The following is a 24,291-nucleotide window of genomic DNA, read 5'->3' on the forward strand; positions in this document are numbered from 1 at the left end:
CCACTGGTAAATCCCAAACACAGAGTGCTGCAAAGGCAGGGAGGGTTTTCTGTGGTGTTTTATTTTGTGATTCAAAGAACAGAATTCAGAGTAAGAGAAAGGATGGACTGATTCGGGTACTGGTTGAGGTTGCATGTGACAGCACTGAGGGTTCAAAGTCACCACCTCTGCCCAGGGGTTTGGCTGTAGGATTAGAAGGCAGCAAATGGGAAGGGTGGATTGTCACCAATCCAGCCAGCCAGGCTGAGGGGGCTGAGAAGGTACTTACAGGGCACAGGGACTTCTGAAACAGGGAAATTCTGTTGTCACCTCTCCAAACTGGAAGTGGGCACTGTCAGACTCTAAATTTCCTATTCCAGACCATGGCTAACAAACCCTTACAGTGATAACCCTACTGACTGCCCCTCAGCTGTGGTTATAATCCCCTTTGCTTACAAAAGAGTCGAGCTGTGTCTAATGGGCCTGCAGGACTTGCATTCCCCAAACTTTCACCTCCTCCAGCACAGCTGAGTTCCCCAGGAAGCTCCAGATCTTGACCCAAAATGAACATGGAGCTAGAGGAAAGCTTTTCCATTACATTTGGGACTTTTTTCACACAGCTTTCAAGTAACTTTGTCCTCAGAGAGGGGAAGGGAAGTGGCTTTGCCCACGGGTGTTTTCTGTCAGTAATTTGGCTCAGACACGTCTGTGACTGGGTACCCATAGATTTGGGTCTCCCAGGCTGAGAGCTGCTCCACAAAGCCCCGGTTTGGTCTCATGTTCATTTTGCATTTCAGAAGGTATTTCCAAGCTCTCTGTAAACAGAAGGAAAGTAAAGAAGTGTTAGGAGTTGAACAGAAAGTGACTCTTGGGCATTTTCACAAAGCAGCTACACTTCAGTCAACACAGCCTTGAATTTGCTGCCTGTGCTGGACAGCAAGAACCTGCAGAGAGGAGTTTGGCATCAAAGTGGGAACAGGCTGGATCCAGATGTGACCCTGAGAGAAACCTGTCCCCTTTCATGCTCTGCTCTCCTGGATATGAGGACAGCTCAGGCTGTTTTCACTACTGATGTTATTCTACTCTGCTGGAGTGATACAATCCTGGATTTTCCACTCTAAAATGCTGCTCCTTCCACAGGTGATGAGCAAAGCAGTGAAGTATCAGCCATAAAGGTTATAAAGCAATGGAGGTTATCACATTTTTGGATTGGTGTGACCTGATGTGGCAGAGCAGTTATGACCTTGCAGTTGTCCCACTGTATTAATTACAGCCATCTTAATTATTTGTTAGCTCCAAGTAATCACCTAGAAACTCTGACACACACAGGGCAGATCCCCCAGCATTACTCCAGCTCCATCCCTGGGTTTTCCTGTCAGTGCTCATCTTCCTGCTCATAAAAGAGTTTGACCCCTGCACTTGGAGGGTTGCTTAAGGGAAATGAGACCAAAGGTCAGCAGATAGTGCTCCATTGGTTTGTTTTTCTAATCTTGCTGATTCTGCAGGCTCTGAGGCTGATATTCCAATATTTACTCCTCTGGGTTCACAGTGTGGGTGTCTCTGGTTCCCCTGGACTCAATGGATTTACTCACATATTGCTCACTAATAGAATCAGGGGCTGCACATCCCAACTCTGCATTGTTTTTGCCTTTTTGGAAGCTTTCAAAGATCTTTGCCTGGATTGGCTGGAGGATCACACAGAAATCTTTGCACTGCTTTTGTCTGCAAGAAACAAACTTGGCTGCCAGGGTAATCCCTCAGGAAAGCTTTGCCCAGCCAACAGTGGGCAAGCACTGCCCTGTCAATATTTTCTTTCTTTTTTTTTTTTTTTTTTTGGCATTTAGTTAAATGCTGAGACCAACCTGTTGATGCCAACTGAGGGGAATGGCAAGGCTCAGGCTTTGACTTTTGCACTGCCATTGGAAGCCCATTCTGTGATTCAGTGAGTGAGTGGCTGTTATCAGCCTGCAGGAGCAATCACATCCCTGTTAGAGCAGGGGCTGAACCCTGTCTGAGCCCTGCTGGCACCCTCAGCCTCTAATTACCCACTGGCACACAGCCATGGAAAGAGCTTTCCTCTTACATTGGACATGTTTGCACAAAATCAATCACCTTATCAGATACAGACCCAGCTTCAGTGAAGTTTGGATCAATCCCTTCTAGCTCCTGCATTTTCCAAACAAGGGGGAGGTTTTTAAGGAGAGGCTGGTCAGTTGCCATTGGAACTCTCCTGCTCCCTGTCAGGAGCCACCAGGAGATGCTGCAAAGGGAGGAAGGCCTGGCACCAGGGGAGAGGCCACCAGGCTCTTGCACAGCCAGGCCATCCCCAGCCATCCTTCATTCATTTCTTTCCTTGTTCAGAGCTATGGAACAGCCTGTGCTGGACATCTGACCTGCACACCCCCTCTGGGCAGGTGTTATCCCATTGCAGATTTCTATAGAGGGGTGTCTGTGGGAGGGGATTGCTTCTGGAGGAGTAAGAAAGGATTTTGGAAGGTGGCAGTGCTGAAGTCAATGGTGAATGAGAGCCCTGCAAACGTTGTGTTCTGAACTTCTCTAACACCATGGAATTAGAGATAGGATTAACTGCAGTAGCTTCCACTCTTTCCCTCAAATCCAGAAGATAAGTACCATGTTCTGTATCCACAGCTTTGCTTTTCTAGCCCTTTAGTTAAGTAGGAACAACAAAAATATCTCAAGTTCTAGAGTAAGGACTCAAAGATCCAAAATCACACCTAATCCACCTCCTTAATGGTCTAAAGAAGAAGCAATCTCAAATCATAATCAGTTCCATCATCAGGTGGGTATTGTGCATGAGTGCTGGGGTTTCAGGAGGAGCAGGGGAGTGCAGAGGCAGTGGTGTGGCACTGTGACAGGGACATACCTGCAGGGAGAAGCGGCAGGAGTGCATCAGATAGGCCATGGTGGCCGTGCTGCTCCGGCTGATCCCCAGGCTGGAGAGCACCAGCACTGCTCCCTCATCCAGCTGAGCATCTGAGCCAAGAAATGCCAGTCACAAATTAGTGAGCTGGGAAACAGAGCCCCCCGTGGCACTCATTTGGTGACAGCTGACAGGGGGGCTGCATTCTTAGAGACAGGAGCCCTCAGGAGCCCTGACAGCAGCAGATGGGCACTGCCAGCTCCCGTTTCTGTAAGCGTTTGCCTTTCTTAAAAATCCACAGTTAAAACATGGCCTTGAAGAGCAGCAGCAATGACAATGACCAGTCAATGCTTCATTACACATCAGTGTCACCCTCACATCAGGGATCTGAGGAGATGTGGTCTTTCATGACCTACCAGCTGTGGTCAGCATCACAAACTCTCCCCAGACAGGTCTAAAGGTACTGAAATTTTATTTTGCCTGGAAGGTTGCATATTTAATTAATAACTTTTTAATTTTTTCTCTCCCTCTCTAGACAGAATGATGTTTTTAAAATATTGGCAACTGAACTCCAGAATTCATAGAGCAAAACCTTTTCTTTTAGTGCTGTCAAGATGTTTTGTTTGGTTGGTTTTTTTCCCAAGCACTAAATCAGCATTTTTAAACTAATTTCTATTGTGAGATACTACTTCTATCTGGGTAGAACTGGCCTCACTCCAACATAGACCTGGCATGAGGACATTCACACTCCTCTTGGAGTATGTGGAGAGCTTTAGTCTCGTGTTCTGGTTTGAGTAATCTGCTCTCCACTGCCAAACAAACAGTTCCACTATCAGGTAAACAGTGGAACACTTCCACAAGTGCAGCTAATAGGCTCTTGTAGTCTGGTTTGGAAACAGCCACAAATCATGTGTAATGTCAGAAGGAAACTTCTGAAATACTACTGGGGAAAAGCATGAGGCACAATGAAAGGCAAGTAAGTGAATGTCAACATTCAGGTGCACCAAATAATGAAATTCAGTTCAGAACTACAAAATTATATCCAACAACAAATGTTGTTTCTTTGTGTGCAGTTGTCATGTCTGATATTGTACTTGGGTTAAGCTCTGTGGGCACAGGGTGGTCTTTTGCTTCTGGCTCTGTCCAGCACAGCTCAGCAGGGCCTGGGTCTGTGGCAGATGTTGTTTGATAAGCACAATAAAAGATAACAACATGGTTGGACAGCATCAGGATGGAGCTGCAGGAGCCTGAGCTGCAGGCACTGAGCTGCAGAGTGTTTTTTCTTGTCCTATCTGATGTAATCAGCTGAAGGCAGGTCCATGCTGTCCAACCTGAAAGTCCTCCTGGGCCCTACAGTGGGTCTGCACTGCAAATCACAAAGATTATCAATGCCTCATGCTGAGCTCTCTAATGTGTGTCACACTCTGCTTCAAATAAAGCTCTGGTGGCTGAAGATTTGGGCTGGTGAGAGTCAGAGGAGTAAGAGGGAATCCTCTGAAGCTCTGGTAGATTCCCAGCTGCAAAGATCTGGATGGAAAGCTCCCTGTTATCAGAGTGAGGTATCCTTTAGGGTGAGCAGGGACATCAGAGTCAGATGCTCTGTAAAATCTCCTCTCTATCCATCAGGCTGGTTAGTGAGGCAGCTCTGGTATCCATCAGGGTGTGGGTGTGCTTACCCTCCTACCTGGGCTTCCTGTCACTCCCATCTAATATGCTACAGTGAGCAAGGGCTCAGGAATTCCACATCAGGATCCACTCACCTATGAAATGAGAAATGGTGGGGAAGGAAGAAAAAAGATCTGCTTCGAGTGAATCAGGAACAGGTACATGGAGGGATTTACCTTCTTCTGCAAACCTGGAAAAAGAGCACACAGACCCCATGGAGCAGAGGAGCAGCCTTGACAAGATGTGCTTGTTGGAGGCAAGGTGATCGTTTTGTTTGCTGTTACATTTGTGAGTTTTTAATCATCAGCATCATTAACATGATAAGGGATTTATTGTGGTGAGGCACAGAGATGTTTGTAACACAGAACCAGTTTAGTCACTGATTTTCCATTTCAATGGTATCAGTATTGATGCCTTAACCTACAGATAGATAACCTACAGAGAGATAAGTGAAAACAGATAAACTGAAAGCAGATGTGCTTTCACAGAGTGTGTGGTGGCTGTTTTGTGGGGCCCCCCAGTTCCCTTCATGTGGTTTTCTATGGCAGTGACTCCTCCTTCCACAGACTCAGAGGGGCAAAAAATTGGTGAGGAATTTCCAAAATGTGGAAGCACATCATGCAGAGGGCATGGGAATATTACCCACAGTGCAGAGACATTCCTCTGGGGCCAAAGGCATGTGAAATGTCTGCTGGTGCATATGTCCTGGGGTGGGTAACTGGTTTTGTTACTTTTTTTGGGTCACCACCTTGAGAAATGCCACTGGGTTTTTCACTGTGTGAAACTGCATTTCCAGCAAGGCTGTCTGCTCATGGACAGAGCAGGTAAGGAAGGAAGACCAAAAATGTAACATATTGCTGACTTAGCTTTTACATAGATGTGTTGGTAAGATTTTGCTCTGAAAGCTATTTAGACATACAGGTTTTTCCTGAAGAGAGGTGGTATGTGATAGACTTGAAATACCAAGGGCTTCCCAGTCCTCCTCTTACCCAGTTCACCCGTGGCATGGTCAAAGGCTGTGCAGGACTGTGTTGCTGTTGTGCTAACTCTAGAGCAGAAATTAGAAAACTGACCATGAAATGGCACTGGAATCTGCAGAGGTTTCCTTGGAAGGCCACAGGTACTGACTCCTCTGCCAATAAACTCTGTGTCACCTCTATTTTTCACATCACAGACCGGTGAGGGTGAGCCTTGAACTGTTTGACTTACAGAATCACGGGCTGTTCTGAGACGTTGACCAGTGCTTTGATCCTCAGATCTTTCTGAATTTGTTTGTCACTGGCCTGCTTGAAATTGCCCATATATAGCTTTGCAGGCAGTATTTCTACAGGGTATGGCTGGAAGGTGTCTAGTTCCTGCCAGAAAGAAACCACAGGCTCAGGTTAGAGAGTGTCTTTGCTGGATATATCTTAAACAGAAGTCATGTGAAGAGTTGAACAGGTACTTAGTCAGCAGCCCATGACATATTTTAGTGTAATGATTCATTCAATCACCTGGATTTGCTGTATTTTGAAGTCTTTGCTAGTTTTACTGGGAATAATTAACAGCCTCACTGTTGTTGTGGCATTACCTGAAGCAAATCCCAACTAAACAGGAGGTGGAATACATTCTTTCCATTGTCTGGAGGGGCTGCAGCAGGAGAGATTCCTTTGATGTTCTCCCTGGTTACTGTTTACAAGGCTAAATGAAATCATCTGCCACCTGCAGAGCTGCAGGTGCCCTGGAGTGGCACAGCACAAATCCACAGCTGCATCCGGTGTGGCAGCCTGGAGGCTGAGGAGGAAAACGCACAGGCAGCCAGCAGTGCCTCACATCCCTGAGGGGATGTGCCTTGGATGTGCAGCCAGCAGTGCCTCACATCCCTGAGGGGATGTGCCTTGGATGTGCAGCCAGGAGTGCCTCACATCCCTGAGGGGATGTGCCCTGGATGCTGCTCCAGGAGCACAGAGGAGGAGTCGAACAATTCAAAGCTTCAATTCTCAATTTAAGGAGGTGCCTGTGTCCAGCTGAGTGTGAGCAGGAAGCTCAGCAGTGAATTGCCCTTCACAGGGCAGCACAAAGTGAATTATTTTCTCTCTTGTGCTGTGGCATCCCCAGGTTAGCACTGTGTCATGGGCTGTTTCCTGGGAACCAGATGGGAACAATGGGAACAAAATACACCTTGGAATGAAATGCTCTGTTGTCCAGCACCTTCTTGACCTGCCCTGCCTGTCCTAAATGTGCAATAAAGGGTAATTGTTTCTCATAAGCTAAATAGATTGATGTTTACAGGTGAAACCAAGCAATCAGGACTCAGTGTTTGAGTGGATGGCTGTTTTCTTCCTGGGCCTATTGAAACAAGGCAGTTGTGACCCTTTCTGATGAAAAGACATGGATCACAGTGCTTGGTAGGAATTGTACTTATGTTTGAAAACATGTGCTGAGTACTATGCCAGATAACCACGTGTGAGAGAGCAGCCTGCTTCCTGTCACCACTTGCTACTGTTTGTTCAGTTATCTGTACTCTCCATAGGCCAGTTTTGGGGTTATCAGGGGAACATTCCCAGCTTGTTTCCATGAACTTCCTTTCAGGCAATAGAAGAGGAAGAAGTGTGGCTGTAAAAGAATCAGTGGTGAGACTCAGAGCAAGCACAGTAACTCAAATTCATTTAATTCCTTTGTCTGAAGTTACTGTCATACCAAGTTTGCAACACCATCTAACCTGAATTCACCAGCCATCACCAGTTGAATATTAATGTCATCTGCTTGGAAATTAGTCTCATCTCACCTGGGGCATCCACAGAGTCTTGTGGCTCTTCAGGAAATGGTAACAAGCTGAAAAGCGCCTGTAGCCTCCCTTCAGGAGGAGCACGGGGTGCCGGGTGAACTGCTCCAAGTTCCTGGCATGGAAGAGGGCATCTCCTTCCTCAGGACCTACAGAGACCAAAGAGCTGTTGGCCTGGGCAGGTTCAGTGTCTCCATCTGCCTCCCTGGCATCCACAGCAAATCCCTTTTCATTCCATCTAATGCTCTGGAGAAAAGTTTGTTAAAAGCTCAACTTATTCTTTACTTGTTGCTGCAGGTCAGTTACAGGGGGTGCTGCTTTTCCCCTCTCATCCTGATCTTTTATTCCTCTCCTGGTTTCTTTTCTAGGACCAGATTTCCTCTCCCTGTTTTACTTTGGGAAATGCTTGTAATAAGTTTCCATAATAGGGAAGTTTTATTAATTCAAATGTAATAATCTTAGTTTTATGGAGGCTCTTTTCTTTAGCCTGCTGTAGGCAAACAGGGAAAAAAAAAGAAATGTCTTAATTAAATTCTTCACAAATGTTTTAAACACCCCCCTCAGTGAAGTAGATTATGTGAGATGGCTGCTCCTCCTCCCAAGGAATCCATCCTGTTTCCCTCTAGCTATGTCTGCTTTAGAAATGGATCAGCACAATAGAAACCCAGCTCTGATTCTTCACACCTTCCCTCTACTGCCTCACCACTGAGCATTTAGGAACCTGCTTGCTTTATTCATTCCCCTCACACCTCCACTATTTTTTTCTTTAAAAAGTGATGTAAATCTTTGCTAAAACTCTGTAGCTTTTGTAAAAGCTCAAACAAACAGAAGTGGTTCTGCTCACAGAAGGACGTGCCAAAGGATGTGTGAAAGCCAAACACTTCCATGGTTCAAGGAAAACTGAACAATGCCATGGAAAAGTTTCCAGCACTTCACATTTCTTGGTGAACCCCATCAAATCACCACCCCCATTAAAAGTAATTCTTTTAAAATATCATGAAGTGAAAGCCTTTTGTGACCCTCAAAGAAGGAAGTACTCACTCTGGGAACACACGGAATCTGAGCTGCTGATTTCAGTCTCTGAAGAAGTGCTGCTCCCTGAAAGACAATTGTTGGACAAGCCAAATCTCAGGGAAATGTGGCCAAAAAAAAATAAAGAACCCATTCCTCACATGCAACTAGGAGCTTCAGAGGATCATCCACAGATGGGAAACCAGGGCTGCCAGGATGCTTTGAAATAAAACCTGGATTTTTGAAGCCTGAGAACATACACAACACAGTGAAAAAACAGAGGCAGGGCACAGTTTTTCACATAAATCTGGGAACATTTACATCTCTTCCAACAAGCTCATAACTGCTTTAGGTAAACAGGGAAAAAAAAAAAAAAAAGAAATGTCTTAATTAAATTCTTCACAAATGTTTTAAACACTCCCCTCAGTGAAGCAGATTATGTGAGATGGCTGCTCCTCCTCCTCCTCCCAAGGAATCCACCTCATAACATTATTATTCCTCATAACATTAAATGAGGAATGGGAAGAATCTCAATCCAGCAGTGAGGACTGGACTGACACGGGTCACACGTACCTGTTTCTTCTTCTTCCTCCTCCTCCTCCTCCTCCTCCTCCTCCTGATTGTCAGTGTCAGTCAAAAATCCAGTGTCGTGGTCATACACCACACAGAATCTGACATAGCCCAGCTCCTCGGGGTTGGGGATCACATACTGCCCTGCAGGACTCTGCCAAAATCACAGAGCAATTCCATCAGGGGCACGGCTCCACTCTCCTCTGCTGGCATCAGCACTCCTGACATCCTGCAAGTTACAACTCTGGCTTGGGTTTGTTGTGTTTGTACGTGTGGGTGGACACGGCACTGACAGCCCCGCTTAGGAGTCAGGAATGATGCAAATCCCGCTGATTGCTCCACCGGCAGCAGCGGTGCAGATGCCAGCGCTGGCCTTGTGAGGCAAGGCTAGAGCTGGGTGAGCTCTTGTGCAATGTTTTCCCTGATTTTCAGCTGCTGTGTGCCAATCCTTGGGGCTGCTGGAGCCACCTCTGCTTTGTGACAGAATACATCCCCCCAGTGGCAGCCGCGGGGCACGGCCGAGCAGGGGCTGGGACACTTCCCCTGGGTTTCAAACCAGTTCTGGCTTCCTGCTAATTGCTAAATCCAGGGGTGGCTCACACAAACAGCAATCCCCTCACCAGTACAATCCTTTGGGCTGTAACAATGTGGCTGTCATCGAATTCAAGCTGAGAACGGGCATCTGAAAAAAAAAAACAAAACCAACCAAGACAGAGCAATTGGATTTTAAAGGTGGAATCCTCTTTGTATTTTGTCAGTGGGAATTCAGGCAGCACTCAGAGAAAGAGGGTTGGAAATGTGACAGTTGGGGATATGGTTTAGGGGTGGTTGTAGTGTTGCAGGGTCACCTGTCGGACTGGATGAACTCAAAGGTGTTTTCCAACTTTGATGATTCAGTGATTTGGTTTGTTTTTTTTTTTTTTTTTAAAAACTGAGGGTTTCTGGTGTGGGTATAACAAACTCCAGGGTGGATGTGAGTCTGTGTGTAACACCAGCAGTGTTAGTCCTGCCCCAAGTGTGCTCCTGCAGCATTGCCAGCCTCAGTCCTGTGCTCTGCCCTGTGCTCTGCCCTGACCTGCCCAGCAGCTCTGCCTCTGCTGCTCCAGAGCTGTGGAGAGGGGCACTGCAAAGACCCCCGCCCCACTCCCAAACTGGCCAACCCCCTCAGCAAAACACTGAATGACAGGCACCCCTCTGGGGGTATTGGCACTATGCAGAATGGATGTGGTTATCAGGGATCTTTGTGTAATGGGTGAGAAATCTAGTCCAGTTCTAAAACCTCTGGGAGCAGCAGGGGAGAGTGTTTGTGCATGGGACTGATGAGAGCAGGGAGAGCTGAGCACGAGGAAAGCCAAACAGCACCAGCTCACAGCACCTGAAATGGGATGGGAGGGAGGTGCCAAGTGCCAGGCCCCAGAAATGGTGAGAAGTGATGTGTGTGCTTTTCCTCACAAGCCCTGATGGCTCAGGATATCTGCCTGGGCTGAGCACAGTGCCTGGCTGCTGGCAGGGACAGGGACAGGCAGAGACAGGGACAGGGACAGGCAGGGACAAGGCAAAGAAGGAACTGGGGCAGGCAGGGACAGGCAGGGGCAGAAGAAGCAGGCGGGGAAGGAGCAGCCAGGGCAAAGACAGGTAGGGACAGGGAGGGGCATGCACAGGCAGGAGGGGGGACCGGGATAGGCAGAGGAAGGGGCAGCAGCAACAGGGACAGGCAGAGGAAGCAGCAAGCAGGGGGAGGCATGGGGCTAGGCAGGGACAGGGACAGGCAGGGGCAGGGACAAGGCAGGGACAGGGACAGGGACAGGCCTATGCCGCGGCCTCACCCAGCAGGCACAGGTAGTTGGGCTCCGCCAACCGCGATCTCCACCGGTACTGGTTGATGATGTTGTAGAGGTGTCGGGGCTCGCAGAACATCACCCCCGCCATCCCCCATCCGCCCGGCTGTCGCCGACTATCGCGACACCGCGCTCCCCCTCCCCGCCCAGCCGCACGCAGCGACGCCCGCCGGTCTCCAAGGTTACCTCAGGTGGGATCTCGCGAGACTTCCCCCCCCTTCCCGCGGCAGGGGGCAGTCTCGCGAGAGCGGCGGGCGGGGCCGCGCAGGCGCAGCGCGGGCCCTGGAGGTCGTTGGAGTCACCGGAGCCGCCGCCGCTCGCTGTGCCCGCCGTGCCCGCCGTGCCCGCCATGCTGTCCCGCCTCAGCACCGCCACCGCCCTGCGCCGCGGCATCGCCACCTCCGCGCAGGTACGGCCCCCGCACACACACCGCCCCCCGCCGCGCTTCCTCCTCCGCTCTGGGGCTGCCGCGGAGCGCGGGGGGAAGCCGGGGAGGAGCCCCGGTGCTGCTCGGTGAGGGGGCTGTGGAGCACGGGCGCTGCCGGTTGAAGGGGTGCGGAGCGGGGATGCAGGCTGGTTGTTCTCCGTTCTGGGCCTGCAGGGCCGGAGTTGGACGTAGTTCCTCCTGCGGGACTCGGGTGGAACGCAGGCCTTCGACAGGGGCTGCGGGGTCGGGAGGCAGCGCCGGTGCTCCTTGGCTGTAGAGCCCTGGGTCTGCTCGGTAAGGGCTGCGAAGCTCGGGTGGAGCCTGGACCCTTCCTTGGGTTCGGGGTAGAGCCCAGAGCCCTCCTCGGAGCGGGGCTGCGGGGCTCGGGTGGAGCCCGGACCCCTCCTCGGAGCTCGGGGTAGAGCTCAGAGCCCTCCTCGGAACGGGACTGCGGGGCCGGGAAGGAGCCCGGGGCCTCAGTGAGGGGTGTGTGGAGCCCAGGAGCTCCGCAGAGCGGGGCTGCAGGGCTCGGGTGTAGCCTAGAACACCTCGGAGAGGGGCTGGGAGCTGTGCCTCAGGCACGCAGGGCAGAGGGCTCGGGCGGTCTCGGTGCTGGGTGTGCCCGGTGACAGCACCGTGGCCCTGCGGGTGTCAGCCCAGCCAGGCTGTGAGTGTGATGATCCCGAATGAGCTCCCTCTCTCTGATGGTGTGCGGAGGGTGATGGGTTTGCTGCTTCCTCACTCCAGTGCAAAAATGCCCCTGTGTTCCGGAGGTGTTAAGAACTAAAGCTGGTGGTTGGTTTAGCAGTAATCCTTCATGTGCCAAAATCCACTGTGCTGGCTCCAGACCACTCTGCTGTGGCTGCACAGATAGAAACCGACCTCTGTCCAGTGTTAATAGGCCTGGTGGGATGTAAAAGAGTGATTATTGCAGCTGTAAATAAGTGTTGTATAGGACAGCCTTTTCTATGGAAACTGTATTGATTAGCAGTGAGATTTTGACCCCACGGTGTCAGCTCGGTCACAGATGGGGCTCAGCAGTGACTCAAGCCAGACTTTGCTTCCTCTTAAAGAGTTTCATGCAAAATTATCTTTGTTGCAATAGCAAGAAAACTGGGTTGAGGTTAATCTGGTCCAGTTCTTGGGTAAATTTTTTCCTGCATAGCACAGTAATTAAGCTGTTCATGACGAGAAGTAGAGCTATTATGGCTTTTATCTGGAAATATTGTGATAAAGAATGGCTTTATCAGCAGTAATTGCTCGTTACCTCTCCACAGGAGTTTTCCATCACTTTGGCAGTGTTGCACTTTAAGGTTGTTCTGGCCCTGGAAGGAGCTTTCCTCTTGTGGAGCAGCACTTTGCAAACAGGCATTTTTGACAGAAATTACACTCTGCCAGTCAGTACCTGAGTGAGGATAAAATTGGTCCACAGGGCAACCAAGCAGAGTTGATTTTACTTGATTCTCATCCATGTGATCAAAGTTGGAAATTGTAGCCACTTAATGTTCTCTGTCCTCAATCTGCAGGTGCTATTTTGGATTTATATCAGGTCTAAACATGTTCTTCACATATATGCAGTGGTTATTACATTTCTTGTAGTCCATTAAATGTACTGATTTGCCAAATGGAAAGCGTATTTTTTTTTATACTGGCAATGTAAACTAGAAAAACTACAAACCAGATTTGCCTTAAATCAGGCCTGGGCCCACAGGGTAGCAGGTATTAGTCTCAGGCAGGCATTTCTTTTGGGGGAAGGGTGATCCCTTGGGTTCCTTTAACCTAGCCTAGCTTCCCTTTTGAGCTTCAGATCACAGGTAACCATTTCCTCCAACCTGTCCTACCAATAAACCTCGGGGAGGCTGCTGTGAGGGTCATTTCCTGTAGGCTTAAACCATCAAGTTTGCACAGCGCTTGGTAAAAAGAAAAAAAGAGAAGCAGAACTTAAAAGTAAAGAAAGAGTGGTGAAATCCCCAAGGTCACTGCTGGGGGAGGTGAGTGCCAGAACAGCCCTCCAACGTGTTTGCTGTCTGTTTTGCACAGAACCATGCCAAGGTGGCCGTGCTGGGGGCCTCGGGGGGCATCGGGCAGCCGCTGTCGCTGCTGCTGAAGAACAGCCCCCTGGTGAGCAAGCTCAGCCTCTACGACATCGCTCACACGCCGGGCGTGGCCGCCGACCTCAGCCACATCGAGACCAAAGCCAGCGTCAAAGGTACCCTGGGAATGGCCTCGCTGCCGAAGGGATCCTCCCACGGGGGTGGCTCTGACCCTGAGTGCCCATTGCCTCTGAGGGGAAGTCTTCACCCACTGATCCTGAAGCCCAGTATCAATTTAAGTAGCTTTTTCCTCAAGCAGTGAGTGATTAATTAAGGTTTAGCTGATTAGATTGACGTGTATAGAGATAAATATGGGCTGTGGTTGAAGGGAAATTTGTGACATCTGGCAGGGAACATTCAGTGAAATTATCACAGAGCGTTGAATTTAAAAGTTTGACCAGAAATAGGTTTAACACTCCCTGGGTGAATTCCATGTGCTTCTTTTCTCTTAGATTCTGATGAAATCAAAACTTAATCTGCTCATCTTTCTTTTATCTGAAGATCACCAAAAGGTGACATTTTACATGAATGTGCCAGTCTGCAGTTCTTTGGGGGCACTGACTCTAGTGCCAAGGCTTTTGGGGAGTAAATACACATAGCTGGAGGAACTGAGAGTTTGGACACAGGTGAATGTGAGATTCTCACCACTCTCATTCTGTAAGTTTTGAAACAAGGATAAAAATAAAACATCAAATGGGATCCATCCATAATTGTGTTGCTTTGCTTTTCAGCATCAAGTCTAAATTGAAGGTTAAATTAAAAAAAAAAAAAAAAAACTTGGTTGCCTCTGGGCATGATTTTATACTTCAAAGTGTCAACTGTTTAATAACTATCAGAAACATAATGCCTGAATGTCTTCCATTTCAGGCTACATGGGACCTGAGCAGTTGCCAGAATGTCTGAAGGGCTGTGATGTTGTTGTTATTCCAGCAGGAGTCCCAAGAAAACCAGGTAGGTTCTGTTTGTTGGAAAGCCCCAGGGCTGCTTTGCAGTGGATCTCTGCAGTTCTGCTGCTCAGAGCTGTGTCTGTTGGGGTGTCAGAGGTCTGTTCATGCTTCTGCCCCAGAGCTCCTGGTGCTGTCAGGCAGCTCATTCAGCCTCTCTTACACTGTCCCTTCTGAAATGGGCTAAATGGATTTCTGGAGTTCCTACTTGGGCCTCAGCTGCAAAGGCTTTTCATGCAAGTCATCCTAAATCTCCCTTAGTGTTCCTTGTCCCAGAGCAATGCTCAAGGAATGAAAATTGGTTCTTTGTTTAATTTCTCAGCAGAAGAGAAATAATCCATTTTAGTTTGTGTCAATTTTACAGCAACTTCTTGGGGCATCTCTGAATAAATGCTGTTAAACCTTCCTGGAATGTTTCTGACCTCTTCCATTTCTATTTTCCATTATTCTATTAGGAACATGACAAAATTCTAGACTTTAATGCCTAGCTCTTCCTAAATATTCATTTTTCATAGTTAAAGTGGTTGCTGCAATAGCAATGGGGGGTGGCACTTACACAGCCAGCAATATTTGCACACAGCAGTTGTCATTTAAACTGTAGTTGTGGAAGTGACTTAAAAGAGGGAAGAGAGTTCATCTTGGGAGCAGTTGTGCTGCTGTGAGCACCTCTGGTGTGGGTTGTGTGGTCACAGTGCACTCAGGCAGTCTCAGTGAAGTGGGTTCTGTTGGGCTGGTTCCTCCTGGGAAGGGCTGATCTCTCTCTTTGTGAGAGGAGTTACCTGTGGAGCCAATTCCTTACTGCAACTGGAGAATTTGTTCTTGATCTGTGAAACCACATGTGTGTCTGTGCAGAGCAGAATTTTGATTTTGGATTTTGATGGCATTTCCTGCCTGTGATGGTAACTGTGGGTAACTTGGAATCCTGCCCTGGCTGTGTTTTAGGTATGACCCGTGACGACCTGTTCAACACCAATGCCAGCATTGTTGCCTCTTTGACAACTGCCTGTGCAAAGCACTGTCCAGAAGCCATGATCTGTATTATTTCTAACCCAGTAAGTGTTTTCTGGAGACCTTGGAATGCAGAGGAAAAACCTCACCAAATTCCAGATACTAGAGTATACCAAATACTAGAGTAATCCTAAGTCCTACTAATTTTGACCAGTGTCTTTAAAATCTGCAGTGTATTTGCAGAAAAGCCTGGTTCTACTAACCCATTTTTCTTGGCTATTTTTAATTCAGAGAAAACTTGGATGTAAAAGTGCTTAATATCTGTGTGACTGGTTATAATGCAAGCTGGTGTATTAGCTGGGATAAAAGCCTTAGCTCACTAAGGGAGGAGCCTTTGTAATGGGAATGAACAAATTTATTGTCTTAATGGTTATTTAAAATTAATGATTTTTATTCCAGCCTGACTGTAAATTGCTCTTCAATTTAGGCATTAAAGTAATTGGCTACAGTTGATTCCAAATTGAAAGTATAGTTCAGATTGTTAATTTGCCTGTTAAGTTCATGCATTGGCTTCTTTATTAAACTGCTTTTAATCAGTGCTTGCCTCTTCTTGCTTGTAGGTAAATTCAACCATCCCAATAACTTCAGAGGTCTTCAAGAAGCACGGTGTGTATAATCCCAACAAAATCTTTGGTGTTACAACACTGGACATCGTCAGAGCCAACACTTTTGTGGCTGAACTAAAGGCAGGTCATGGTTAACGTACAGGGGGAGGGATACTGCCTGCTTTGATCATCAGATCTATAAAGTTCTTCCAAAATCACTGCAGAGAGCCAAAGGAGCTCAGATTTCCGTGCAGCTAGAGGCAAAGGCAATGATTCCCTGTCTCCCTTATTTAGAGGAGCCTGAAGATAAGGTTTCTTGCAAAATGTGGTTCAAGAGACTTTGACCTTTCCTTTTCATAGCTGAGCCCTGCAAGTGAGCTACGTGTTGGCCTTAATTCCCTTGGCATTCCCAGCCCTGCCATGCAGCCAGAGGAGAGGCTTGAGTTGTGGTGTGTGTTTGCAAGTCAAACTCTGTGCTGTGTGTCACAGGATACTCTGCAAAGTATCAGGAGCTGTAGCAGGTTACTGCTCTTAATAGCCCTGCTGGTGTTTATGTTGTGCTGCTCTTTATCCAGCCCTGCAGTAATAATATCCTGTAACTGTATGAAGTGATCAGAGTAACCCAGAGTTCTGCTCTGTGGATGTGGCTTTGTCCCTGCAGTGCAGCTGCCTCTGGAACTCCTGCCCTGTGTGTCCTGGTATCCAGGGCAGGGAGTGAAGTCACTTGTTTTTCTTGCCCGTGTGCTTCAGAAGCTGGAAAGTTTTGTGTTTCCTTCAGGGCTTGGATCCAGCTCGAGTAACTGTGCCAGTTATTGGTGGCCATGCTGGGAAGACCATCATCCCTCTGATCTCTCAGGTGAGTCAGGGTGACAGCTGTGTGTGGCAGCACACTCAGCAGCATGCTAGGGTTGATATAAAGTGCCTCTGTGATGGCAGGAAATGTGCCAGGATAGAGCATGCTATCCTGCTCTGTCTCTTCCTGCTCTCATGGCTGCTTTCCTTCTGGGATGGAGTGCAGGATGAGGTGGAAGGCAGCAGCCTAAATCTGAACCCACCTGGGCAGTGTAAACAGTTCCAGCTTTCCTCTAAGGAAAGGAGTTTGGGATAAGAACTGAGGGGTAGTGTGGGTGTTTAGGTGTCCTGGCACTGTTTGTGACAGGTATCTCATGACAGGAATACCTGGCTTCAGGAGAAAAATTGAATTGATTTTGCTGTGATGGAGTGGAAACCCCACTTGAAGCTCCAGCATTGGAAGGCACAGGTCAGGCTGTGCAGGGAGGCCTGTTCCAGCCATGACTGGTAGTCTGGCCCTTCAGCCAGGCTGAAATGCAGTTCTGAAGCAGGTGCAGTCTCATGGGGAGATGCTGGGATGTGGCCAAGGAGCAATCTGGAGAAAAGCTGTGCTCTAAGTGGGGAATAAAGTATCCTTTAGAGAAGAATTTTCTTGGGAATAAGAGCAAGGGCTTTGGAGCAGCTGAATGCTGAGAGGTGCTTTAGTTAAACAGTCCATTGGGACAGACACAACTGTGCTTAAGCTGCTGGTGTAGCTGTAACTGAAGGTTCAGTGAATTCCTAAATACTGCTGGGAAACTGGATCTTCCATAAGGCTTGACTTCCATAATGCCACCGTGACCCAGATATTTACAAGATGACTTTCTGAAATTCCTCAAGCTTGGAGGGTGTCTGTAATGCACAGGACTACACAGTAGTGAGGAGCCATGGCAAGCCCTGGTTTGGCTGTGAAGCTGTGGTTTGTCCCTGAGGAAGCTGGGCAGGGCTGGGTTCCTGTTCCAGGCCATGCAGTAACCCCAGCTCTGATGACTTTTGCAGTTGGTCAGTGTCACACAAGCTGGGGAAACCCATTTTGCCCAGTTGAGAATTATTGATAACAACTGCAGTGGTACAAAAAATATTGTGTGTTTATACTGCATCTAGAGGGCTTCTGGTATTTGTAGTAACTTCTTTTTTCCCATCCAGTGCACACCAAAAGTGGAGTTTCCTCAGGATCAGCTGGAGAAACTTACAGCAAGAATTCAAGAAGCTGGGACTGAAGTTGTCCAAGCTAAAGCAGGAGCAGGTGGGTTCTTGAGTAAAGCTCCCAAGTAAGTCTTGTTGTCTTTCTGTAGGGCTGCAGTCTTCTGCAGTTTAATCTTATTTACAGGTTATGAACTGCTGGTTGTCAGTCTCACTGCTGCCTGGGCTGTGCTACTAGAAACAGCTCAGTATGTAACACTATTAACTGATCCCACACCACCTATGGCTTTAAAAGAATTCTCTCTGTCAAATTAAGCTGTTTCTTTTATAAATCTTGTCAGTTAGATACATGTAACTGGCTAAAAGCTTCTGCTTTATCTAACTGGCCATGAACTTGAAGTCAGTGACACATTATTACTGACAGCACACTGGTATGGAAACCTTTGATGCTAAAGGAAGTATCAAATTTCAGTGTGATCTGTTCTGAAAGTGGTGTAACTCTTGCAGGATCTGCCACCTTGTCCATGGCCTATGCTGGTGCTCGATTTGCATTCTCCCTGTTGGAGGCCATGAGTGGAAAGCAGGGGGTTGTTGAATGTGCCTTTGTTCGGTCGGACGTGACAGAGGTCCCCTACTTCTCTACACCTCTGCAGCTTGGGGTATGTACTTTACATCACAAGCCTTATGAGCAGCAGCTACTGCTTGTGTCATGTGGGTTTTACTCAGGGGGTTCAGTTTAGCTGAGTGCCTGCTATTGCTGGAGTTAGCAGCTGAGTGTGCCTTTAAGAGTCTGCAGTATTTGGGTGTGGTGTTTAGGCACATAGCTCAGCTTGACAAGGATGCTGCTGCTTTTATCTGCTCTTAGACTGCAGGTCACTGAGTAACCAGAGGTTCAGACTTGGCTTAAGAGGTCACACTAGCCTCAAGTCAGGCCTGTTTACTCTGGGCTTTCATATGATTAACCAGAGTCAGCAATCCTGTCTCCTCAGCTTGATCTGCTACAAGCAAATCCTCAGAAACTGAGGCACATGGGGAGCTGCAGCATGGATTAGGATTAATAGCTTGCTTTCAGGACCTCTGCTGAACTCTGAAAGCAGTGTTCTTTTGTCACCCATAACCTGGGGTGTGGAAAACAGTGATGCTGCAGCCCTGTCATGGCTGCTGGGATGCCAAGGGTGGTGTTTGCTGGTGAGGGGATGCAAGCAGAGGAGTATTAAGAGGGAATGTAGACATCTTGAAAACCTGTGAGTGCCACTCTGAGGCAGTTTGAGATAGCAAGCAAAGGGCATACACACCTCTTGATGGTGGGTGTGAAGTTAGGAAGGGTCAGTTGGTGTCAGTCTCCTCTTGAAGGAGCTGCTGGGTTGGCTTCTGGTTTCTCACATGTGAACAGTGAATGAGAAGTTTGTGAGGGCTCTAGAAGTTGCCACAGATAGTAAGAGGCTTCTTTCCAGGAAGTACAAGGTTGGCAGACTAGAGATGACACAGGTGCCAGGCTGGGTCTCTGTCTCAGCTGGATAATACTTAGTCAGAACTGTTAAGCTACTCTTTAGGTCATTCAATGAATGCTTAATCCTTAAATCCTCTTTCCCTCAGAAAAAAGGAATTGAGAAGAACCTAGGCCTTGGCAAGCTCTCCCCCTTTGAAGAGAAGATGGTTGCTGCAGCCATGTCTGAGCTGAAGGGCTCTATTAAGAAAGGAGAGGAATTTGCAAAGAACTTCAAGTGAAGACTTGACTACGGAGAGGAATTAACTTCCTTAATTTATTAAGGCATCATGTCACTTATCGACTTCTGATTCAAAGCTCATGCTTTGGTTGAAGTCTGTCTGTATTAGCTTGATGCTTGTTGCCAGTGCAGTCTAATCATCAATAAAACAGCCTCATTTTTTCAGTGTACCATGTGGAGGTGTCCTGATGTGCTTGTCCTTTGGAAGGTGGAGGCTGTAGGTCTCTAAGAGGGGATTGGTTTCAGCAGGGATGGAATAGCCTTGGAAAGGGGATGAACTCATTACTCCCAACTCTGCTGCTGCCTGGGTTTGGGCTCCTTGTTCAGCACAGCCACTGGGAACCAGGTGTGACCAGATCAGGATGGGTGTAGGGATAACTGAGTGAAATTATGTAAAAGATGTTTTTTCAGAGGTGGCATTACTTCTATTACCTTGTGTTACCTTAATCTCTTATGTAATTTGATTTTAAAGGAGTTAGTGAAAGAGCACAGCGTTTGAAACGTCAGTCCTGCACTAAGACAATAATTAAACTGCTGAGAGCGACTTCTTTCTAGTTAGGAACAAAAGCCTTGATTTAGCATCTCCATAAATTTCTCTTACATTCATCCTCTTGTGAATATAAAAATAAATGTCTGCAAGAAGATGGTGATGACGAGTTCTGTTGCTGACTTCTTTGAAGGTAAGCTTTAATGAAGGAAGTTATTAATTCACTCTTCCTCCGTGCTCTGCGCTGCTTACGCTGTTGCTTTGAATTGCTCTCATCCGTGTAGGCTGAATTCTAAGTTGAACAGACTTTATTTTGATGGGTGAAGGAAAAGCCAAAGCCCAGCACCTCTGGAGGAACTGAGGTGAATGTTGATTTGAGCCAGAGAACATGGGGTAGTTGCTTACAAGATACCTAAAAGCCATAAATGCTCTTTGGTCACTGCCTTTTATCTTCCTCCCACATGTATTTTTTTTTTGAGCTCTCTTTACCATGTTTTATTTTTTTGATTTTAATTAGTTCATCATTCTGAACCAGATCACACAATTGTGACTGTTGAAGATGCATGGAGAATAAAGTGTCTGGTTCTTGTCCTGCCCTGTGGAAGAAGTGGGCAAGGAGGGCACCAAGCACAGTCCTTGTTACTCCTCTGCAGAAATCCAGCGTGTTAAAAGCTTGGTTTCTTTACAGGAATAGTAATGAAATAGAAGCGTTGGCAGTCATTACTCAGCAGGCTTGGAACAAAGTAATTATTAGGTGGTATTAATAGAATTAAAGATGGTGTTGGAGGGGGCAGGGGAGGATGTGGAACTGGAGGACACTGAGGAGGAGTGACAGGCCAGACCTGGTAAATGTGACAGAGACTGTTCCAAACAATAAATGGAAAGCATGTGGCAGACTGTTCTAACTTGTCAGCAATTTCAAACCTGAAACAGGCAGCCCAGAGTGTTAAAACCAGTGTGTGTGCACCTGCAGAGGTGTGTGTCCAGTCTGGGTGCCCAGGTGGTCCAGGGGCAGTGCTCCACGAGGCTGCAGGGAAAGCCTTGCCTTGCAACCTGCAGGACAGGAACACACCTTTGGTCCAGTCCTGCTATTTTTAATACAGCAGATAGAGCAGATTTCTGAGCACTGGAGACATTTCAGAACTTGAGGTTCATTGTGTGGCTTAGGTTATTCAATCTTTCCTTGTGTCAGCAGTCCAAACCCAGCAAAGTCTGGGGGAATTGCATGGACAAGCAGAAAGCTTTGCCTGTACCAGTGGGGACTCAGGGACAGCTTGGGCAAGTGGAGCTGAGGTGGAAGAGGATTATGTCTCAGCACCTGCTGACTTTTAGGTTCTCCAAGGTCTCCTTCAAATCTCCTGAATGTTAACAAAGCCCCTGCACTGTTTGGATTTAGGGGTTGTTTCTTCTTCTCCCTAATCCCATGCTGCATTTTTGGAGTTGAAGCTATTCCCTATGCTGGAAATCTGCTCCCTTTTGAGAAAGGACAGGAGACAGCCTTTTGTGGCTTTCTGCAATGAAGTCAGAGGCCAGAAGGGCACTGGCTAAAGGTGAGAGATGGATGGATGTGTGTCAGTGCTCCCTGTGCTGTCCCTGTAACTGAGCAGTGCTGTGGTGGGTAACAATCCCTCTGGGGACTGGGGATGGTTTGTAGAGGTGTGGGTCATCCCACCCCTTCTCTCTGATCAGGTTCCCTGGAGGAGGAAGGGATCTGGGCCGTATCCCTCCCTGGGAGGGGTAGGAATCAGCTGGGTGTACCCAGAAAAACCAACCCTCTGTCCTGGAAGTTGTTTCCTGGTGCTGTGGCTCTGACACACAAGACCTTCATCCCCTCTCCTCCAAGTTCTGCAGCAGGGCTGCCCTGCTGAGTCACAGCACTCATTCCAGTGCTGCCAGCCTTTGTGTTAACCTCCTGTGGAGATGAGTGACCAGGTCTGGAGGAGGTGAAAAACCTGCCCTGTGCACATCTCTTGGGGTTTCATCCTTTTTACTGAGCAGATTTTGCCTTGATGGTCTCTAAGCACCTCTTCCCCTGCAGCATCATTTCTGCACATGGAGCTGCCACCTCCTTGGGCAGCACAGCCCTGCACCCGAGCACAGATGTCAAGATACAGAGGAGATGTGTGTGGAGAGTAATAAATAAAGATTCTCCAGATGGCCATATGTCAGGTCACTCGAGCCCACCTGCTGCTCCTGTGCTGCTGCAGCAGCGTGTTAAATGCAGGAAAGGATAGAACAAGGAGAAAAGAAAAATGCTGAGTGGTGTAACTCAGGCCTCATCCTGATCATCACTGTCCTGGAGGACTTCAGGTGGGATGACCACAGGAGCAGACTGGCAGACCTGTGTCTGTTATTCCTGGGAAATCTGTTTTCCCTTCCTGGCTCTGTGCGAGGGCTGGTGCTTTGGTGTGGGGGTACAGACCTCCCACCCAAACCCCAGCTCACCCTGGGGGGCTCTGGGTGCCACTTTCCTTGGGTTAAGGCTGGTACAGCTGCAGCAGGCGTGGCTGAGCCTGAGGACAATCCATGGCATTTTGGTGATATTTAGGAGAAGCAGAAGAAAGAACAACAGTTTAGTGCAGCCTCTGCCTTGCCAAAGCTGGCTGCCTTCCCAGCTCCAGCAAAAGAGCAGGACTGGAGGGGCTGGAGGTACTTCAGAAAGGTGCTGGGTAACTCTTGCCCTCTCTCAGGAGCCCACCTCCAAAATCCACAGTCTCCAGTGCTTTCTTCCCACAGAAGCTGCCAGGACAGAGAGCTGTTGCTGCCCTTTCCCTCCCCTGGGCAGCTCAGCTTGTGCACCACCAATCTGGGCCACTCTGTGCTCAGCCTCACATTACTGGGGCTGGCAGTCCAGAGCAGGCAGCTCATCCTCTGCCCAGGAATGGGGAAAGGAGAGGTGGAAATACACCCCAAGAGTGGCTGGGTGTAGTTGGGGGCACAGACAGATCTCCCCCACAGCCAGCTCAGCTTCCCCCTCTCCTCACAGGGCAAGGGCAAAGGGTTTTAACGTGAGCAGGAGCATCACAAACCATCTGAGCTGCGGATTTGGCTTTGCACAGAGCTCTGCCCCTCCCCTGGCTCTCCCTCCTGGCCACAGGCAGTGTGAAATCACCACCTTTGCATTCCCTGCTCTTGATTTACTGCAATGCCCCAGAGCTCCCACTTCCCTCCCGGGTGCCTCAAAGCAGAGCTGGAGAGCTGTGCCGAGGCAGGAGGGTTTGTTTGCATTTACAGGGAAACCTGTTAATAAAGGAGACCAAAGGGACTGCTCTTTTCCTGGCTGTGGGAACAGATGGCTGGATAACACAGTGCAATTAATATGCACGGAGTCCTGCCGGGGCAGGGATTTGATTGCCTGTTAGGAGAGGTTAGCACGCTCAGGCTGAGCTCTGCCACCACCCTGCCCATCCCTGGCACCTGCTGCCTGCAGGGACTCTGTGGGGACACTGGGACAGATTGGCTGGGGTCACAGATGAGAGTGTGGGCACAGGGTACAGGGCAGGATGCAGCTGGGGACTCTGGGACAGTGGCAGGTCTCTGCTTCTCCCATGCTGGGTGATGCTCTGGGAGGGTTTGCAAAAGCAGAGGATGGCTCTGGTGATGAATGACTGCTCAGGGGTACTTCCAGGCTGGAATGGCAACTCTGGATTGTGTTCTTTCCTCCTGGACTTGTTACCTCTGGGTAAGGAGGTGCCAAGGAGAGCAGCAGGCAGGAGTTCCTGGATGAGCTGAGGGAGGTGGGCACAGGAGGTGGGCATCTTGCTGCAGCACAGAACATTTCCCTGGGCTTCAAAGAGTGACCCGATAAATCCACAGGGAAGAAAAACCCCTGCTGAGGGCTAGGAAGGTTAGGGAACCCTGAGGAAGCAGGAAACCCAGCAAACCCACCCCAGCACTGAGCTGGGCCACGTGGCCACAAGGTCAAGCCCAAATCTATGGGAGCCTCCAGCCGCGGGGCCAAGGTCACCCTGGGCACGAGCGGGGCTGTCCCCATGCCCTGTCCCCGTCCTGTCCTGGGCTCTCACAGCATCGCAGTGCCCCAGCCCCTTCCCCTTCATACCTTTACTTTCCCCCCCTCCCCATTTTCTGGTATTTTCTGGTATTTTCTCTCCCCCCCCCCCGGCTCGTCGAGGTTGTTGAGCACCATGAAAGGCAGCGCAGGCTTTGATCAGGGGCTGCCGCCTGTGCCGCGCTCCCTCCCGCCCGGCACCGCCACTCGCGGCCGCCCTTTCTTCTGCGTCGGGAGGAGCTGCTGGAGATGTCGATCCTCAGCGCAAATCCTCGCAATTAGGCCTGTTCTGCTGCCTGCCTCGTTTGATCTCCTTTAATTATTTATCGCCTTTTCTTTCTCCTCTTTCCTAAATCCTCGGTTTCTTTC

The 24,291-nt window shown here is 48.7% G+C and overlaps 2 protein-coding genes across 3 annotated transcripts; one reads left to right on the forward strand and one right to left on the reverse strand.

The window, feature by feature from the left end:
* Positions 1-42: 42 nt before the first annotated feature.
* Positions 43-10,857, reverse strand: STYXL1 (serine/threonine/tyrosine interacting like 1). 2 transcript variants are annotated; one of them, XM_054647112.2, is made up of 9 exons: positions 10,697-10,853; positions 9,491-9,552; positions 8,874-9,024; positions 8,331-8,387; positions 7,293-7,438; positions 5,735-5,880; positions 4,621-4,715; positions 2,864-2,973; positions 43-794 (listed from the first exon to the last, which is right to left on the reverse strand). In XM_054647112.2, the coding sequence occupies exons 1-9, from the start codon at positions 10,797-10,799 to the stop codon at positions 663-665; spliced, it is 1,002 nt and encodes a 333-aa protein (XP_054503087.2). In that variant the 5' UTR covers positions 10,800-10,853; the 3' UTR covers positions 43-662. The 2 variants fall into 2 exon arrangements, with proteins under 2 accessions (XP_054503087.2, XP_077044731.1); XM_077188616.1 differs by lacking the exon at positions 2,864-2,973 and having other exon boundaries at positions 10,697-10,857.
* A 100-nt stretch (positions 10,858-10,957) lies between these two features.
* Positions 10,958-19,596, forward strand: MDH2 (malate dehydrogenase 2). The gene is made up of 9 exons (XM_054647052.2): positions 10,958-11,117; positions 13,176-13,344; positions 14,096-14,179; positions 15,115-15,224; positions 15,741-15,866; positions 16,504-16,581; positions 17,703-17,802; positions 18,207-18,358; positions 19,296-19,596. Exons 1-9 carry the CDS (start codon positions 11,058-11,060, stop codon positions 19,425-19,427), a joined length of 1,011 nt encoding a protein of 336 aa, XP_054503027.1. The 5' UTR covers positions 10,958-11,057; the 3' UTR covers positions 19,428-19,596.
* The last annotated feature ends 4,695 nt before the right edge of the window (positions 19,597-24,291 follow it).

Source organism: Agelaius phoeniceus, chromosome 20 (assembly GCF_051311805.1).
Source record: "Agelaius phoeniceus isolate bAgePho1 chromosome 20, bAgePho1.hap1, whole genome shotgun sequence".
Lineage (NCBI taxonomy): Eukaryota > Metazoa > Chordata > Aves > Passeriformes > Icteridae > Agelaius > Agelaius phoeniceus.

What these genes read in the sequence shown, in the direction of transcription:
- MDH2 (XM_054647052.2), top strand. Translation starts at nt 11,058, where the DNA reads ATGCTGTCCCGCCTCAGCACCGCCACCGCCCTGCGCCGCGGCATCGCC. An exon ending in GACCAAAGCCAGCGTCAAAG is followed by an intron (nt 13,345 to 14,095) that starts GTACCCTGGGAA and finishes CTTCCATTTCAG; the next exon opens with GCTACATGGGACCTGAGCAG. An exon ending in TCTGTATTATTTCTAACCCA is followed by an intron (nt 15,225 to 15,740) that starts GTAAGTGTTTTC and finishes TCTTGCTTGTAG; the next exon opens with GTAAATTCAACCATCCCAAT.
- STYXL1 (XM_054647112.2), bottom strand. Translation starts at nt 10,799, where the DNA reads ATGGCGGGGGTGATGTTCTGCGAGCCCCGACACCTCTACAACATCATC. An exon ending in GGAGGAAGAAGAAGAAACAG is followed by an intron (nt 8,388 to 8,873) that starts GTACGTGTGACC and finishes ATTGTCTTTCAG; the next exon opens with GGAGCAGCACTTCTTCAGAG. An exon ending in CCTGCCGCTTCTCCCTGCAG is followed by an intron (nt 795 to 2,863) that starts GTATGTCCCTGT and finishes TTCTGTTTACAG; the next exon opens with AGAGCTTGGAAATACCTTCT.